The 18,578-nt window shown below is 47.4% G+C and overlaps 1 protein-coding gene across 4 annotated transcripts in view; it reads left to right on the forward strand.

Annotated features, from left to right (window-relative positions):
• Nucleotides 1-12,780, forward strand: part of GARRE1 (granule associated Rac and RHOG effector 1) — an 82,367-nt gene extending 69,587 nt beyond the window's left edge. For 3 of the 4 annotated variants that reach the window (XM_027079364.1, XM_027079363.1, XM_027079366.1), the window contains exons 9-14: nt 382-507; nt 1,616-2,649; nt 6,273-6,438; nt 7,158-7,295; nt 9,542-9,620; nt 10,135-12,780. In XM_027079364.1, coding sequence (XP_026935165.1) covers nt 382-507; nt 1,616-2,649; nt 6,273-6,438; nt 7,158-7,295; nt 9,542-9,620; nt 10,135-10,443 — 1,852 coding nt within the window. In that variant the 3' untranslated portion in view covers nt 10,444-12,780. The other variant, XM_027079365.1, reaches the window with a different exon arrangement.
• The last annotated feature ends 5,798 nt before the right edge of the window (nt 12,781-18,578 follow it).

Below are 18,578 nucleotides of genomic sequence, written 5' to 3' on the forward strand. Positions count from 1 at the left end.
TATAAAAAGTTTGTAAAGGAGTACATACTGTGCCAGAGCACAGAATCTCAGCAGGGTAGAGAGGAAAATAGGGGCCGAAGCCAACGTTGGACAGTGAGAGGGCATTAGGGCCCTTGGAAGGCAAACCCTCCACCGAACTCTTCTCTTCCTACTAAACAGACTCTAGACAGTTAGAAATCTATGGAGACCCCAAGCTCTATTGCTTCCTCCTCCTTTTGTGGAGCAACAAGTACAAGTGTTAGCCCTGTCATCCTCTCAATGTTCTTACAATTACCAAATTTTTATTTGGTACCAAAAGGTGTGGCCTTTTGTATAAGGCCTGCTTGAAACCCCTTTGCGGACAAGTGCAGCCCAGACTCACGCAGCCCGGTTCATGCCTAGGTGCCTGAAAGAAGACCCCGCTACCATGTCCCTGCTGCAGAGAAGCCTCGATCCCGAGAAGACCCTGGGTCTGGTGGATGTGCTCTACACGGCTGTGCTGGACCTCACCCGCTGGAGGGCAGGAAGGTTGGTGTCCCCACCCAGCACTTGAATTGGTTCACATTCAGGTCCACACCTAGGGACAGTGTGACCACTTACAGGGTCATGTGAGAGTACGTCACTGATAGTATGTTAGTAAATAAGGCAAGAAAGGGAACTATTCGGCAACTTTTTTTTGGAATAATTTCAAACTTACAGAAAAGTTGCAAGAATAGTACAAAGAATTGCCCTTTACCCAGATTCCCCAGTGTTAACATTTTTGCCTTCATTTGTTTTATGATTTCAGAGTTAAGTACCTCAAGAGGACTTTAACCCAACTCACATTCTCCTTATAAACTAAGAGCAGAAAAATATTTAGAAAATTTACTTATATCTTGCATGACATTTATTCATATCTGAAAGTAGCTGACAGTTGCAAGATTATCTCTTTGTGAATTAACTTTAGAACCAGTAGAGACCTTAAACATCTAGCCGTGGGCCCTCCCCATGTCTTCATTCATGAGCCCAGAACGAACAGTGAGGTGACTAATGCAGGGTCACACCAGCCATGACCTGCTCAGCTCCTACCCATGCCCTTTCTATCTCTAGGGCTTTCTTTCAGTACTGGAAAAAAGTACTTGGAAGACTTCGGAAGTAACAACCATCTGTTCTTGGCACTGTCTGTGAATTACTTCCAAGGACAACAGTGCTGCATGGTGTCCCTGGGTCCCGCCCACTAACCCCTCTCTGCTGTGTGCATTTGTCCGTTGACCCTCTGCTGGATCTGCCGAGCTCCCAGTCCCCATCCTCCAGGCACAGAGCCGGCCTCTGCCAGTTGCGTATCCCACTCTAGCCATGTTTTGCTCTTCTGTGTTGTGGTCAGAGAGTTTCACTGAAAATCCTCAGGCCAGAAATCTAATGTAGTTTTCACAGCCCTGCGTTAGACATGGTAGATTTTTTATAATAAATATAGATAGTAAGTGCTTAAATTATGTACTTTTAAAACTCTTCGGTGTTTATCTATAAAATAAATGAACCTGATAGCAAACAAAGAGGTCTTTTTATTCTTAAAGTCTTTCTTAAATACCAAAGAGATCCATTTCATTGTCCAATTTGTATATTTGTCCTTTTTTTAAATGCATTTCTCTTTAAATAGGGAACAAGCTTTACCCTGCATACAAATCCAGCTTCAAAGGGAGATCTGTGATTTTGGAAATCAGGCTGACTTGCCTTCTGGGAATGGAAACAAATCTTCAGGTGGCCTACAGAAGACCTTCTCCAAACTGACATCCCGGTTCACCAAGAAAGCTTCATGTACCAGCTCTAGCAGCAGCACAAATTATTCCATTCCAAATACCCCTTCCAAAAATATCTTCATAGCTGGGTGTTCAGAAGAGAAGGCCAAAATGCCCAGTAATACTGATTCAAGATTACAAAGCATTTTGAACATTGGTAATTTCCCTAGGACTGCAGACCCTTCACAGTCAGCTCAGAATTCCAGTAATCAGATGGCCAATGGTTTTCTCATGGAGAGGCATGACAGCTTCGTGCAAGGGGATGATGGCAAGGACGAGAAGGGTATGAACTTACCAACCGATCAGGAAATGCAGGAGGTGATAGATTTTCTTTCGGGCTTTAACATGGGCCAGTCACATCAGGGCTCCCCACTGGTGACAAGGCGTAATTCTGCTGCCATAGCCATGGTGACTGAGCAGAAGGCAGGAGCTATGCAGCCACAGCAGCCGTCACTGCCAGTGCCCCCTCCGCCGCGGCCTCCCCAGACTAGGGCACACACACCTCTGACACCCCAGCCGGGCCTGGCACCTCAGCAGCAGTCCCCAAAGCAACAACAACCCCAGGTCCAGTACTACCAACACCTGCTCCAACCCGTTGGACCGCAGCAGCCCCTGCCCCAGCATCGGGCTCCTGGGAAATGGGTACACGGCTCATCCCAGCAGCCAACACAACCCATTGGAGCCGGTCTGTCTCCCCTTGGCCAGTGGCCTGGCATATCTGATCTCAGTTCTGACTTGTACAGCTTGGGTCTGGTGAGCAGTTATATGGATAATGTGATGTCGGAGGTTTTGGGACAGAAGCCACAGGGACCTAGAAATAACACCTGGCCAAACCGTGACCAAAGCGATGGAGTCTTTGGGATGTTGGGAGAGATTCTGCCTTTTGATCCTGCAGGTATGTGAGCCCCCACCTCTCCACCTTGGGGTTTTAACTTAAATATTATCACCAAAGACTTCATAGGGCCCATCTACCACATCCTTACTTATATGAGGCAGTGACTTAATCCCCCTTTAAAGACCCTTTCTCACTGTCTGATGGCAAGTATTGGACAGTTCCAGCAAAGGTAGGAAGCAGTGGTTAGAATGAGTCTGATAAGGTAAGTGGAACTAATTTTCTCACTTTATAGAGGGCAGAATTGAGGCTGAGAGAAGTTGAATGGCTCAAAGTCCCATAGTTCAAGAGGGCTCCCATTCATGGGAGCTAAAATGGCTGGCCCTTCGTGGGCTGCTTTTTTCCTGATTACATAACCTGTTCTGTGATTCGTTTTTGCCTAAACTCTAGAACCAGTGAAAGGTAGTAAGGCACCCTCCTGCCTTCATAGAATATAGCTTTTCCTGGCCTAGACAGTGTGAAGATTCACCAGAGTTATCTTAGGAAATTAGAAAAAGAATTTAGAAACAAAACAAAGATAAACTAGGAGGAGGAATTAGTTAAGGATAAAAGTTGTTGTACACCTGAAACTAACATAATATTGTAAATCAACTATACTTCAATTTAAAAAAAAGGGTAAAAGCCAAAGCTAATTAAATTTAAAAGAAAAATATAATAGACATTGTAAATAAATCTAAAAGAAGGGTCTTTAGAAGACCAATAAAATAGAGAAACCAATTTATTATAATGCTGATTAAGAGAGAGCAAAGAGAAACAAGATTAGGATAGAGAAAGGAGACATAACTACAGGTATAGGAGAGATTAAAAGAACTTTAAGACATTATCACATATGACGTGATGACAACACACATAAAAACTGAATGGAAAATGGATTTTTTCCTAATAAAACATACATTACCAAAATTGCACCAAGAAGTGGAAAACCTGCCCGGTTCTATTCCAGGAGAAGAGATTGGAAAGGGAGTTATGAAGCCAACATGATTTTACCATAAAAACTTTTTATGAGTGTAGATAGATGCAAGAAAATCTAGCAGTGTATCGAAGGAGTTATATCTGGTTTACTTCAGCAGTGTAAGGTAGGGCAGTACAAGGAACTCTGCTCCTGTACAGTAATCTGTCATTTCAACCAATATGAGAAAAACTCATACAGCAATAGATGCCGTAAAAACATTTGGTAAAAGACAATTCTTAAGTAGCAATTCTTAAGTAAACAATTCTTAAGTAATTCTTAAGTAAACAATTCTTAACCAGCAATTCTTAAGTAAACCCCTCGAAGTAAAACATAAATAGAAGAAAATGTCTTGAATATGAAAGACTTATCTACCAAAAACCAGTAGCAAGTAGTACTTTGTATAGTGAAACAAAAGCATTCCAGTTAAAATCAAGACCCAGACAGGGTGGCAACTGCTACCACCAATAGCATGTAACTTTGTCTTGAACTTTCTGGCAAATGTAGCAAGACAAAAACAAAGGAGATAAGTGGTATAAGCTTTAGAAAAGAGTAGATTAAAGAGCACATCTCTTTGCTGGAAATAGAATTTAAAAAAACAAGCCTCCTTAATAAAAAATTTCCAGAATTAGTAAGTGAATCTGGTAAGGTGGGTAGATGCAAGGTAAATATATAGAAATCGATTACTTTTTTCCTCTAATTTAGCAAATGGTACATGGAAGTGGAAAATATATTTCATTCACAAGGGCTGTGAAATAGTGTAAATATAGCACATATTTATATAAATAACCACCAGAAGAGGAGATTCCCTACTAAATGAACCCAGCATTAACTATTAAAGGAAAGAAATGTTTTCGTATGTCTTCTCAGAATTCCTCATACTGCTGCTCATGCTCTCTTGTTCTTGCTCTCCTTGGGTGAGTGGGTGTGGGGAACCCCTGGGGATGTGGGGAAGGGCAAACAGTTCCACCCTGCTATGGAAGAGCAAGCCCACCTGCCTGCCACCAGCTGAGTGGGCGTGGCACATTTTCTCAATTGCTGATAAACAGTGTGTACATTTTTTTTTTTTTTTTTTTTTTTTTTTTTGCCTTATGTGGGCCTCTCACTGTCGTGGCCTCTCTCGTTGCGGAGCACAGGCTCCGGACATGCTGGCTCAGCGGCCATGGCTTATGGGCCTAGCCGCTCTGCGGCATGTGGGATCTTCCTGGACCAGGGCACGAACCCGTGTCCCCTGCATCGGCAGGTGGACTCTCAACCACTGCGCCACCAGGGAAGCCCCAGTGTGTACATTTTTTGACAGTCCGGTAATTAAATCCAGAGTATAAATGGTGTTTGGCAGAATTTTATCATCTTTGATCTCTATTGAGGCCTGAACAGCCTTTATGTCTTTAGCCTAGGAATCCTACTAGCTTTTCCTTCTGGATGTGCCTTTCTGATCTTCAAGTTCTTAATGTAGCTTCCACTCCAAGGGCATAAGGTCTACGTAGCCCTTTTTTCAAATTAAGAAAGGTCATTCTGGATGGATGAATTACAGAAGGCACCCTCTCAGGCAGGGGCAGCTAGAACAGAGTGCCCCCTCTGGACAGGCACACACAGCCCCTGCTCTACCCGGTGTGGGCATCTTTGTGCAGTGCACACATGGCAGCTCCCTGAGAGAAAAAGCTAAGAGTGGGATTGAGCCCTAGTGTCTTTCCCAACTTGAAGCTAAAAAGTATACACTGCTGAGTCCTATTCAGTTTGTGACCTATAGATGTTTTCCTACCATATCTTTTTGTTTGACTTTCTCTGAATTTCTCCTATGCTGTTTTTCCTCCTACTTGTACTGCCCTGCACATCCTTACTCAGTTCTGTCCAGTACGTTTCCATCTACCTCTTAATGCATTTTAAAATTTTATCTTATTCGTTACCACTCTTATTATCTTCAAACTGAATTAGCAGGTCTGCCTTCAATAGCCAGGAAAATACTGGATCAGAGTTGAGCCCAAGGGGGAAGGGCAGATATTCTCCATCTGACCCTGATGCTTTTATAACCTTCAGCTTATTTCTTGGCTGAAGTCATCATCTGATTTTCTTAGTTGTTAAGTATGTAGCACCACACACTGGAAAGTTTTTTTGTTTTGTTTTGTTTTGGGTTTTTTTTTTGGATGTGGACCATTTTTAAAGTCTTTATTGAATTTGTTACAGTATTGCTTCTGTTTTATGTTTTGGTTTTTTTGGCCCCAAGGCATGTGGGATTTTAACTCCCTGACCAGGGGTTGAACCCGCACCCCCTGCATTGGAAGGCGAAGTCTTAACCACTGGACTGCCAGGGAAGTCCCTGGGAAGTTTTAACATAACTAGCATTTGTCTTTAAAATTTAGTCATGGCTAAAGCAAACCTTTTTGTTCTCTCTTTGTTTTGTCTTTGTGCACATTCAGCCTGCCCCAGTCCTAGGCATGCCCCTTCCTGACAGTCCCTATGCACACACCATACCCCATCTTCAGACCCATGTACTGAAATCCCCATCTCACCACAGCAGACTGCAGGGCAAATCCTGCAGCCCTCTCTGGGCCACAAGCCTGGTAGCCCGTCACCACTTTTCACTGTGTGTGTCACCAAGACATCCTCAGAAGGTAGGGAAGAAAACAAAGAGGCCAGTTTGACCCCAAATCTTGTTTATCCCTTTGTCTTAACACAGTGGGTTCAGACCCCGAGTTTGCACGCTATGTGGCAGGAGTGAGCCAAGCAATGCAGCAGAAGCGGCAAGTCCAACACGGTCGCCGCCCTGGCAACCCCCGGGGCCATTGGCCACCCATGGATGATGCCCATCGGACCTGGCCTTTCCCAGAGTTCTTTGCAGAAGGGTGAGTGCTGGATGTGGGAGGGAAGCTGAGTTTGGGACCTGGGTGTTCCCCATGGGGCCTTTGTGCACCCTTATCAGGCAGTTCATTTCTAGGCCCCCACGTGAGAGAGTGGCACATGGTCAAATTCTCAGGGGGTCAGAGTTTTGTGACTGACTGTAGGATGCCAAGTGGCATGTTGTGTCCCTATGAAGACACCATTGATATAAATTGGTGATTTTTGAGACAGGCTCTTCTGCTCTAGACAAGGATCTTATTTGGTGGTGTTTGTGAAGTAATTGCATGTTTAACACGGTCTTTAGCTGAAATGAGCATGGCTATGAAACCTGTATCATTTATGGAATGTGATCCTTGTAGCCTACAAAAACCAAAGGTTTTCAGTTCAGTGTATTGAGAGAACTGTGGATTTTCATCATAAAGACATCTGAGGACTGATTTTTTTTTACATCTCTTTCTGCTACCTGGTTAATAACTGCACAGCTAAAGACCATCTCAGCTTTTTGTTTGGTCTAAAATGAATTTCATCTATAAACCACAGGCTTCTGAGGAGTTTTTAGAAGAAGGAGAGAGACAAGAGACCACTCTTGGGTTGTGAGATGAGTACAGGGAAAAGACTGTTGTTTTAGGGCCGGGGTGGGGGTGAGGGCTGGCCTCGGGCTGTCCAGCCAGTGTCCAGGCTGGCTTCAGGAGGCCCAGAACCAGCTCCTCTCTTTGGCTTTCAGGGATGGCCTGCACAGCGGCTGGTCGGGTGCTCAGGGAGATTCGGCCAGCTCGAGTGACGAGACGTCCTCCGCCAATGGGGACAGCTTGTTCTCCATGTTTTCAGGTCCTGACCTCGTTGCTGCTGTCAAGCAGAGAAGGTATGAAGAAATTTTAAACCAAAGAACAGAGGGGTCTGTAAATGTGAACCACAGCTATTCCTCTTACAAAGTTCAGTAGCCCCATCACTCCCAGTCACCCGTGCGTGAAAGAGGCAGAGGGCCTCTTCCAGTACTGTCTTGCCGAAGCTTGTGTGGTGACTTAAAGTTGGGTTGAGTTTTTGCTGGTAGAACAGCCTCATGCAAGTGGTAGCCCACAATACCAGTATGACAGGCAGGGAGTATTGTGGAGAACCAGGTCTGCTGATGCTGGTCTGTGCCTTACCGGAGGCAGCCCTTTCCGTGGGAGGAGCAGGACCAGGACAACCAAGTTCTAACTGGACTCTCCAACAGGCTTTGCACCTCCGAACTTGGGCCTGGCCCTCTCTGACCCTCTATTTCTTTGTCAAAGGTGGAACTGGATAAAATGACCCCTGAATGGTATTTCAAAGTTGAAAAAAATAGTTACATAGTATATTCAGATCTGAAGTTTTCACAAGTAGTCACAAAAATTAAAATGGGCCCTGAAATAAGAGAAGAATTTGTTTAGAAAGAAATGCAGAGACTGTTGTGGGTGTGAGGAAGCAGAGGCCCAGAGGTGGCGTTCTAAAGGACATGGGCAGGAATAGAGAGCATGCACGGTCGCCAGGGCATCAGAAGTCATGCTGTGGAGGGGACAGGGAGGCCACGTAGCATGGCCCTCGTGTCACAGGGTCAGGCTTCATTGGATGAGCAATGGGGAGCAGGTAGATAAAGATGGAAGGGTACCTGAGTCACACAGAGTAGGATGCACAGAGCAGTTACGGTGGTGATGACAGTGATTGCTGATACAAGCTAGGGTGCATTCTTTGTGCCAGGCCCTGGGTTAAGCATTCATGTACATTTTCTCACTTAATTCTCACAAACACTGTATTTGTTTGCTAGGGCAACCATATCAAAGAAACACAGACTGGGGACTTAACGACAAGAATTTATTTTCTCGTAGTTCTGGAGGCTAGAAGTCTTGAGATCAAGGTGTCAGCAGGGTTGATTTCTTCTGAGGCCTCTCTCCTTTGCTTGCAGGTGGCCGTCTTTTCCCTGTATCCTCACATGGTCTTCTCTCTGTGTGTCTGTGTCCTAATCTTCTCTTATTATAAGGACACTAGTCATATTGGGTTGGAGCTCACCCTAATGACTTCATTTTAGCTTAATTAGTTGTTTAAACAGCTTATCTCTAAATACAGTCACATTCTGAGGTACTGGAAGTTAGGGCTTTAGCATTTGAATTTGGGCGGGGGAGGGACACCTTCATTTATTCAGTAGCACCCATCATGTACCAGGCACTGGTGATACAGCGGCAAACAAATCAAAGTCCCCTTCCTCATGAAACTGATATTCGATTGAAGGAAGGCCGATAAAAAAAATCCCAAATATGTCAGTTTGGAGTAGGTGCTATGAAGAAAAATAAAGTAGGGTATGAGGGCAGAGAATGAGGGGAAAGGTGGATTTTCTGTGTTCTGAATGGCAGTCAGGGAGGCCTCTGATGAGCAGAAAGCTGAACAAAATGTTAGAGCAACTGGTGAGAAATTGTCAGTGGGGTATGTGAGAGAGAGAAGAATCAAGGGTGAGACGCAAGTTTTTGGCCTGAGCATGTGTGTGAAAGAGGGTGCCGTGGACTGAGGCACGGAGGACTGTGGGAAGAGCAGGACTGAGCCTTGGAGAGATCTGAAGGCTTCTGTTTTAGGCACAAGAAAGAGAGGCTGACTGGACGTCTAGAAAGGCACTTGTAGCACCACCTCTGCAGAGGCTGCTGTCTGCACGCAGCAGCGCTGATAGACTGGTTTACTTGGCTCTCTGCCTGCTATGCCTGCCTCTTTCATTCAACATAATAACAGAAATTTTTTCATGTTAGTAGTAAAACTAACAGCCTTTTGTTTTGTTTTTGTCACCTATCCCCAGTGTATGGTAAACAATCAGTCTGTATGTGTTGAATAAATTAACAAAAGGCTGGAGCTGGTGGACTCAGCAGCTGAAACAGCCAGTGCCAGTCTTCATGCCCGCCACCTCTGCCCCAGCCCAGCCCTGTGACGGCCTGCTGAGTGCGCCACTCCACGGTGACCCACCTTAGTCCCCTGCATGCGGTGGCCCCAAGGCCTCCCCACCTAGAACCAGTGCCTGAAGACACCTGAGCCAAGTGGCTAGGGTGTCCTCTAGAGAGAAGCTGGACGGGAAGCCAGGTGACCACTGCACTGAGCTCTTGGTTCTTTCAGGAAGCACAGCAGTGGAGAGCAGGAGACCAGCACGCTGCCCTCACCGCCTCTTCTTACCACAGTGGAGGACGTGAACCAGGTATTGTGGGCCCTGCTCTCTCCACAGAGGGCTGGCTTTATGGGTACAGACCATGAGTAAGGTTCCAAAGCTTAACTTTTAAGAGGGCCTCAAAGATATGAGGGGTTCTTTGTGGTGAACAACTTTCTTCCTGTGATTTTTGTCTAAATGATTAGCCATCTCAGCTGACTCAGAGCCACATGTAGAGGAAGTTCTGGGGCTGTGCTGTCTAACATGACAGCCATTAGCCACATGTAGCTACTTAAATTGAAATTACTTAAATATAAAGAAAGATCGAGTTCTTCAGTTGCACTGGCCATGTGCGGTGAGCAGCTACTGTACTAGATGGCGCAGACATAGAACATTTCTGTCTGAAATGTTGCGAGTTCTGTTAGACGTGCTGCTCCAGAACTGTGGGGAGGGCTGGGGCTCTCACCCTGTTTTCTCAGTGGGTATAAGGACCAGAGATCTGGGGAGGTGGGAAAAGATGATCAGTTGCCAGAAATGCCACTAAGAACCCTCTTCTGTCTCTCAGGATAACAAAACCAAAACGTGGCCACCCAAAGCCCCCTGGCAACACCCTTCCCCGCTGCCCAGCACCCTGCCTGGCCCAAGTGCACCACTCTATGCAGTTGCCAGCCCTGGCAGCCAGTGGAATGACACCATGCAGATGCTGCAGTCCCCAGTGTGGGCCGCTACCAGCGACTGCAGCGCCGCCTCCTTCACCTACGTGCAGACCCCGCCGCAGCCCGCACCCCCACCGGCACACAAGGCAGCGCCCAAGGGCTTCAAGGCCTTCCCCGGGAAGGCTGAGCGCAGGCCAGCCTACTTGCCCCAGTACTGACCCAGGACCAGCCTGCCTGCCTGCTCAGAGCTATTGGGGCCAGTGTCCCCACCCCAGGGCTAACTAGCTGGCACCAGCCCCCCAGAGGACCAGTGCACCCCTGTCCCAGGCAGGGATCCTTGGGGATGGGGGTGGTTGGCAACTCCAAGCCTTTAAGGCCTGGCTTCTCAAAACTTTGGAGGCATCAGACGCCTGGAGGGCCAGCTGAAGATGGAGTTTTCTGACCCTCCTCAGGGAGATGCTGGGGGATCTTCGAGTTTAATAAGCACCTCTGGTGATTCTGATGCAGGTGGGCCACAGGCCACACTTTGAGAAACACAGCTCTCTTAAGTTTGTAGTCCCACTGTGTGTGTTGGGGAGGCCTCAGGCCTGAAGGCTGAGAGCAAAACTGACCATTCTTCTGAAACCCTCCCCTTCCCCCTCCTTAACACACTGAGTGATGACTGACCACACACACCAATCACTGTATTTTATAGCTATTTTTCATATAGGTTTTTAGTTAAAACATCTCCTGCCTAAAATGCATTGAATATTTTAAGATAACAAATAGAGTGGCTGGAGGTTTGTTCAACACTATCTTTATTTAAGCTTATACGAACTGGGCAAAGTATAGAATATTTGTGATCAGAAGCAATCACCTGGGTTTTCTGTAGGTGGACAGCCCCTTGCCACCCCACAGCAGCACCCAGGGGGTGCAGCCTCTGCCAGATTTACAAAAGCAGGATCATAAATCATGTCGGAGACATAGCCCTTATGGTGCGTGGAGATGAGCCAGCTGGTTGCTGTCCGCCTGCAGGATGAAGCTACACCTTCAGCCCTCAGGTCCTTCCACACGTGGCCAGAGGCTTCGACACAGTCTCAAACGTGGAGGTGTGGTCAGGGGCTGCAGAGAGACACTTGAAATTGCAGTAACATTGTGAGCTGGCTCAAGACAAACCAATTAGGATGTTGATAGGAATTAATTTAAAAGTTTTTTCTTTAAAAAAAAAAAACAAACCTCATTTTCAGTTAACGTGCTATTAAATAGATACCATCCTGTGGATTTAGGGATATTTTTCCAGCCAGAATGGATCCAGAAGAATTGAATGGTGCTTAAATTGAGAAATAATAAATATATCTATATAGACTAGGCATACCCCACTGTATATTAATTGAGGTTACAGAAGTTCTTTATATAAAACTTATTTAAAAGTTTCATATTTCATCTTTGAAAAAGTCTAATTGAGAAAAATCCATAATATTTTCTGGTATGAAAGTTTGACAGTATTAATATTTTTTTTATATTTTCTTAAATCATTAAACCATTTTAATATATGTTAACTACTAATAAATGGTTTATTCTTTCTAACTCCATATAAGCTTTTCCAGCAAAGATTGTAATAACACAGTTATGTTCTCATTTTTCTATGGATATAAGTAAATTTATATTTAAAAATACCAAAAAGAATATATATATATATATGTCGTATACACACTAATTATAGAGGACCCTTAGGGTGTCTGAGCCCAGCCATCTGAATTTTTAGTACTGTGTTGCCAGGCTGTTTCCAGGCCTCGGGTGTTGTCTTTTGTGCTGTGTGCGGATGCCATTGCTGCCTGTACTCATGATCCTTTCACCGTGGGTTCTGAACAGTCACCTCACCATGTTTACAGAGAACTATTTTGTACATAGACTTTTCAGGCACGTGCTTTGCGCCAACCCTGCGTGGCTCTTGTCTGTGTTAGCTGTCACCGTGTGTGCACTAATCACTGTTGAAGTTGTCCGTGGCTGTTTTACTTGTTAGATAGCTTTCTATTTCCTTCAGTAATGTGTCTACAGTACCCTGTGTTTCAAGTTCTGTTATACTGAAGTACTCTTGTTTTAATAGTGCCTCCCCAAAGACCTCATCCTGGACAGAGGTCAGTCCTTGATGCTCCAGCGCAGGTGACATCAACATTGCTAATTGTCACTTTCCAGTCTGTTTTTCTCAAGTAAGGAAGACATTTTGTGATTGCATCTCCATGGGCTATGAGACTGTGTGAAGCTGTTTGTGTGGTCTCCTTGTAGGTGCTGTGTTCTCAGCACCGCCTTGCTCTGAATACTGGTAATTCCAGGTGCTGCGCTCGGCAGAGGGGTCTCGCCAAAGCGCATGTGTGTGCGTGTGTGTGTGTGTGTCCTTTGTGTGGCCAGGCGTGGCTGCGTTGCTCGTGTGACTAGTTACAGCGCTTCCAAACTGGAACTCTACATTTTGTATCTTACTTTTAAAGCTCCTATAAGTAAAATAACTATTGGCTTTATTAAAATATACATTTAATAATTTTTGTATCTCTGTTGAAAATGAACTGCAGCAGATACCATGTCAGCAGCCCTGTCTGGTTCATTACTTTGAAAAGCTGCACCCAAGTACGTTTAGGTCGGCCTGTCGTCTGATTCTGAGCCCTTGCAAGGGTAATACCACTGGGGGTATTAGGATGAGCTGGGGTGGGTGGGCAGAAAGCAGGACAACCTACCACACCTCTCCTGTTAGCTTCCTGAAGGCCAAAGCTGGAAGAGGTCTCTGTGTGGGCAGAGCCAATGTCGTGGTGAAGGAGGTCACCTGGAAGGATGCAGACTCTCTCCTTGGGTTGTGATATGCCAACACACACATTCCACCAAACATGGGCGCTTGTGAGCTGCCCAGCCAGCCTTTCCAGGAGCAGATGCAGGGATGATCTCCCCCAGTTCTGCCAGGGACCCACTATGTGGCAGACAGACCCTGCCTCACAGGGGCAAGAAGGACTAGTCTCACTGGCTGATGCCATCCTGCTAATGGAGATGGAAAGATTGCAAAATGGGAACCACAAAAGGTGGGTTACAGGGGAATTTCAGCTCATTTTCATTTACAGCAAGACAGCATTTGATTGAAACTTTTTTCATGAACTTAGGATAATGGAGTAAGTGAGCATTAATATATAACCTACCCGTACAAGTACCACTCAGGCTTCTTTCTGCTGAGATGCCTAAAAGCTGAGCATGAGGACTTAGTCCTAGAGCCTTCTAAGTGCACCTCAGGACAAGGCTGCTTAGGAACAGCCATGTTGCGTGGGTATGCTAAGGAAGACACTGGAAGACACATTAAAATGCTAGACAGAAAAACACATTTTATTCAAACGTGTTCCCATTTAACACTAGTACCTGGTGCCGTTCCCTGACTTCTGATTCACAACAGTGGTGGAGACAGGAGTCCCGTAGCCCCAGCTCCATGCCAGGTGGGTGGGGATGGAAGCAGAACAGATGTTCACCGGAGCCCCAAGAAGGTCCTTGGAGGCTTTAGCTCAGCCGAGAAATGGAGGACGACACACAGGTAGGTGAGGTCCTTATGAGGACGGTGCCCCTCTTTTTCCACCAGGGGATGCTGGGAGACTGGGGCGTCCAGCTCTAGGAGCGTAGCTGAAACACTGCATTCCAGCCATGGTGCTGTGAAAGGATGTTCCTCTGTGCTCTGTGTGACCCCTCTTGTGATCTGCTTCCTGATCTGGAGATGGCTCTTCAATTACCAAAAAGCCATGTATGTGGACAACATGACTGTCAGGCTGCCAACCATATGTGCATGGGAGTCTGAGGAACCTCCAGGGACAGGCTCCTGCAAGTAACACAAACAGCTGCACTTATGATTCCACAGAGGTCTGCTGGCTGGGCACAGGCCTCTGCTTGTCTGTGAGGCGGACTGGATGTGGCTTATATTGGGACTGAGTTGGGGATGTGGACCTAGGTGAGGAGGAAGGATTGCTTCAGGAGTGTCATTCATTTCAACATTTACTATTGTCACCTAGGGGGGAGGCCCTTGCTAGGATGGGAGCCAGGGCTGCACAGAAGATGCAGTCTGTGACCGTAAAACTCAGTCTTTGAGGGAAGACAACCCCTTCTTTCCCAATCTTGGTAAGAGGTGCCACTATTCATCCACCCAGCGCACAGGCAGACATTCTTGATCGTCTTTACTCTCCTCATTCACTTAAGCAGCAAGTCCTACAAGTGCATCTGCAAGCACATTTAAATTCCACCATGTTCTTACATCTCCACTGCCATCAACCTGGTCCTCCCCTAGCTGCTGCCTTTCCTTCTCAGGCCCCAGGGTGTCCCATACACCCCTGCTACCTCAAGGAGGCCTCCCACCCCCACCCCCCACCCAGTGCCCACCTGCCTGGGCCTCTCCAGTTCTGTTGGGCCAGAGCCCAGCCTCCCCCCAGCTTTGCTTTTCACTACAGCACTTAGCACTCCGCTGGAATGTGTGTTTGTATGTTTCTCTCTCACCTGAACCAAGGCCTCAGTAGAGCAAGGAGCGAGTCTCCTTCATGGCCACATGTGCAGGGTGCAGAACAGCTCGAAGCAACTCAAGACAAGCCAGACGAAACGAGGTGTTGCTAAGGCCAGAGGCAAATTCTAATACAGGGCGAAAAATAGAACTAGCCTTAAAATAAACCGGTTCTCTCGTCGGGCTGAAAGAATACACCATGATCAGTGTTTGTACTAGAGCTGCAAGGAGGGACTGACGCTAGGAGCTGCGGGTAGGGCTCTGTAGCTCAACTAAGTACAGAGTTTTCTCTTCTGCTGGAAACTCATGCCCATGTGCGGTGGGGAAATTCTTTTTAAAAACCTAACAGTGGATTCAAAGGGAAAAGTGTGTGGCGACATCCCGAAGCGATAATACTCGGCCGAATAGGCGAACAGCACGAAGCACGCAGTACGAGCTCCGACCCTCCTGGGGGCGCTGGCTCCCCCGTCCGCGGGTCTCCTAGTCTGCGCACGCGCAGTCCGCCCCAACCCGGAGTATGCGCACTTGTGCGCACACGTCCACCTCAGACGTGCGGGTAGAGGCGTCTGCGACTTCCGCGGTCTGCCCCCCTATCCCGTCCCGGCTCGGGGACATGCGCACACTTGCACCCCCCGGACGTGCGAGCCCACACGCAGACGCGTGCGTACCTCCTCACTACCTGAGCTGATCCCGCTTTCCCTGCGCGTAGACGCATGCGCGCCGCACCTCCGGAGAGTGGGCCCAGTGCCAGGAGATCCCCGTATCTCCGGCGAACCGCGATTTCTTGCCCTTTCCTGGTCAGCGTGACTCAGCACCCTCGGTGGGTGCGCCTCCCCGGAGCAGCTCGCGAAAATCCGTCGGCGTGTATCGCCCCACACCCGACCTCCTTCAGCCTCCGGCCGTCGCCCTGTCCCCGAACCTCCCTTTGCCCTTGTCCTGGTGATCCCCTGGTCTCCAGGTCCTGCCTGACCCCTGTCCAGCGGCCGTGAACTGAGGCCTGACTTAAGTCTACCCTTCAATCCACTCCTCTGCCGGCTCATACTATTTTGCTGAGGGCACTTGAAGGTGCCTGACTGACTGGAGCAGAGTCTGTTGAACTTTCTGAGCCAGGTTTTCTTTCGGTTGTGATTGTCAGCCCTTGGCCTGGGTGCAGGTAGCCCTCCGAGAGCTTCACTTCCCCTGGATTCTGAACCCTATACCGTGCGGTTTGCAGACGGGGCTTAGCACAGCATGTGGTGCCGATTGTGGTGATGGTGGTAGAAAACACGTTTAACGTTTGTCAACATAAAATTACCTTAAGTTACTATTTTTCCAAATTACAGGCCCCACTCCACTCCCCCAAGATTTGGTTAGAGAGGCCACCCCACACTCCAATGTCCGATCCCTTCCACACACTGCACCTTTCCTGGTGAGTTTCTCTCTACTGCCCCACACAGATCCTTAGATCCACTCCAAGGGGACCAGTGTTAATCCAGTGGTTGTATTCTCCTACCTCTGTCTTTGCCCATGCTGCTGTCCTTTCCGTTGGAGATGTCATTCTTGGCCATTTCCACTTGTAAAATTCTACCCTGTCAATCAGATTTAATACCACAAAGGCCTACTTGATGTTAGAACTGGGATAATGGGGAGGGCAGGAGGGGATTGCCTGCTCCTCCACTTTCCCTGTACCTTCTTCCCAAGGCTGAAGAGTCAGGAAGTGGCAGGCAGGACAGGGTTGTGATTAAGAGCTGGGCTCAGGAATGGGGCAACCTTGAGTTAATTCTCTACTTAGTAGCAGAACGGCTATTTTCAGATTTCTTAACCTGTCTTAAGTGGGGAGGACAACAGGATATCCCTCATGGGGCTGCTATGAAGGTTATGTGGGAGAGAATTTAGCACAGAGCTCTGCACACAGTAAACTGGTGGGAGTAGTAAAGTACCCATGTTAGTAGTTGGGTGATGAATGGCTTTCAGTTAATAATGGCTTGCCTTTGAGCTACTCCTTTTTTGCATTTTCTCTCCTTAGCTACTGTGAGTTATGGTCCTCCAGATAGGAACCTAGTTTTCTGCTAACAGAAAATCCACATAACTGGAATTTCTTTTTTTTTAATTGGAAAACTCTATAGTTTTTTTTTAATTAATTTATCTACTTATTTATTTTTGGCTGCATTGGATCTTCGTTGCTGCAGGCAGGCCTTCTCTAGTTGTGGTGAGCGGGGGCTACTCTTTGTTGCGGTGCACGGGCTTCTCATTGCACTGGCTTCTCTTGTTGCGGAGCACAGGCTCTAGGCGCGTGAGCTTCAGTAGTTGTGGCACGTGGGCTCAGTAGTTGTGGCTTGCGGGCTCTAGAGTGCAGGCTCAGTAGTTGTGGTGTACGGGTTTAGTTGCTCTGTGGCATGTGGTATCTTCCCGGACCAGGGATCGAACCCGTGTCCCCTGCATTGGCAGGCGGATTCTTAACCACTGCGCCACCAGGGAAGCCCAAGTCCCTGGAATTTCAAAGTACAACGTTAAACTTAAAATATTATGGGGAGGGCTTCCCTGGTGGCGCAGTGGTTGAGAGTCCGCCTGCCGCTGCAGGGGATGCGGGTTCGTGCCCTGGTCTGGGAAGATCCCACGTGGCGCGGAGCGGCTGGGCCCGTGAGCCATGGCCGCTGAGCCTGCGTGTCTGCAAAAAATATATATATATATATTATGGGGAAATCTGAGAATATCTGGGAAATCTGGAATAGTTGAAGCTACTGGGAATAAGAGAGGCCAAAATGCTGGACGTGTACATTATAGAATGTTAAAAAGAAGATGAAACCTTCAAAAAGGTAATCATCGGAGGTCTCGCCTCCTGCCTCTTCAGTACCCCAGCTGCTCCTATGGGTTTTGGGTGGATGAGAGAGGACATTGGGGAGGACAGTGTGGCAGTGGGCAGGTGAACATCCATAACATTTTTGGAAACACTTGGAGTTGTAAATGACAGCTCAGCTCAGAACAACATCAACACTAAGGGAAATAACTGATTCGATTTGTGTTCCAGCTGCAGACAGAGGTGACCTGGCCCCAGGAACTTGGGCCCTATGAGGTTCACCCTGACATCTCTCTGGAGGTCACACTCTCCATTGTTTTCCATGAGACCAGGGACTGAACCTCGGGTCTGTCCTTTCTGAAAGGCAGCTTAACACTACAGAAAACTGAGTTTCTCCTGCTGGCTTTGGGTCCCAGGAAAGAACCCTGTTTGGCGGGCTTAGGTCATGTGTTCATCTCTGATGCAATCAGGGAGGCAGAGGAAGAAACCTAAGGGTGAGAGGTAGTGGTTTCAGACAAAGACAACAGATGAACAGATGTCCACTGTGATCACCAAAAAGAGCCTACTAGAAAAGGAGTCAGTGGCTACTGCTGGGTTAGAGTCATCTGAGGAGTCATAGGGCAAGTGGATGATGGGGTAATGGCTACTGAGACTGGCCTTCCTATTGGATGAAGTTCTGTTCTGAAACACAGGATCGAGGGGTGGGAGTGCTGTTCTGTGCAGTCAACTGCTTGGCTGGGGAACTCTGGAGTGTTTCTCAGAAACTCTAGTAGACCAGATGCTGTTCAGCAACTGTCAGGGTTGTGCTGGGTACGGGAAGCCGAGTTAAATCTCAGAGTTGACAGTTGCCCCAAAACTCTGGCTAAATAAGGGCTTTGTGGACAGGGCTGTTGCCTGCAAAGTCCTGTGACCATTCATTTCTTCAGTCTTTGGCCGCTCTCTTTTTTCCTTCATCTCAAATAATTCTGGCTGAGAGAGAAAAGCCATTTGCAGAGGCCAGAGGTGGCAGCGACTGCATGGAACTGGGAGGTGGGCCAGAGGAAGACCTAGGCCTGGGTCTGCAGCAGGACAGGGCACACTCCTAGACG

This window comes from Aethalodelphis obliquidens, unplaced genomic scaffold (assembly GCF_003676395.1).
Source record: "Aethalodelphis obliquidens isolate GAN/ISIS:26980383/991018 unplaced genomic scaffold, ASM367639v1 scaffold43, whole genome shotgun sequence".
NCBI lineage: Eukaryota > Metazoa > Chordata > Mammalia > Artiodactyla > Delphinidae > Aethalodelphis > Aethalodelphis obliquidens.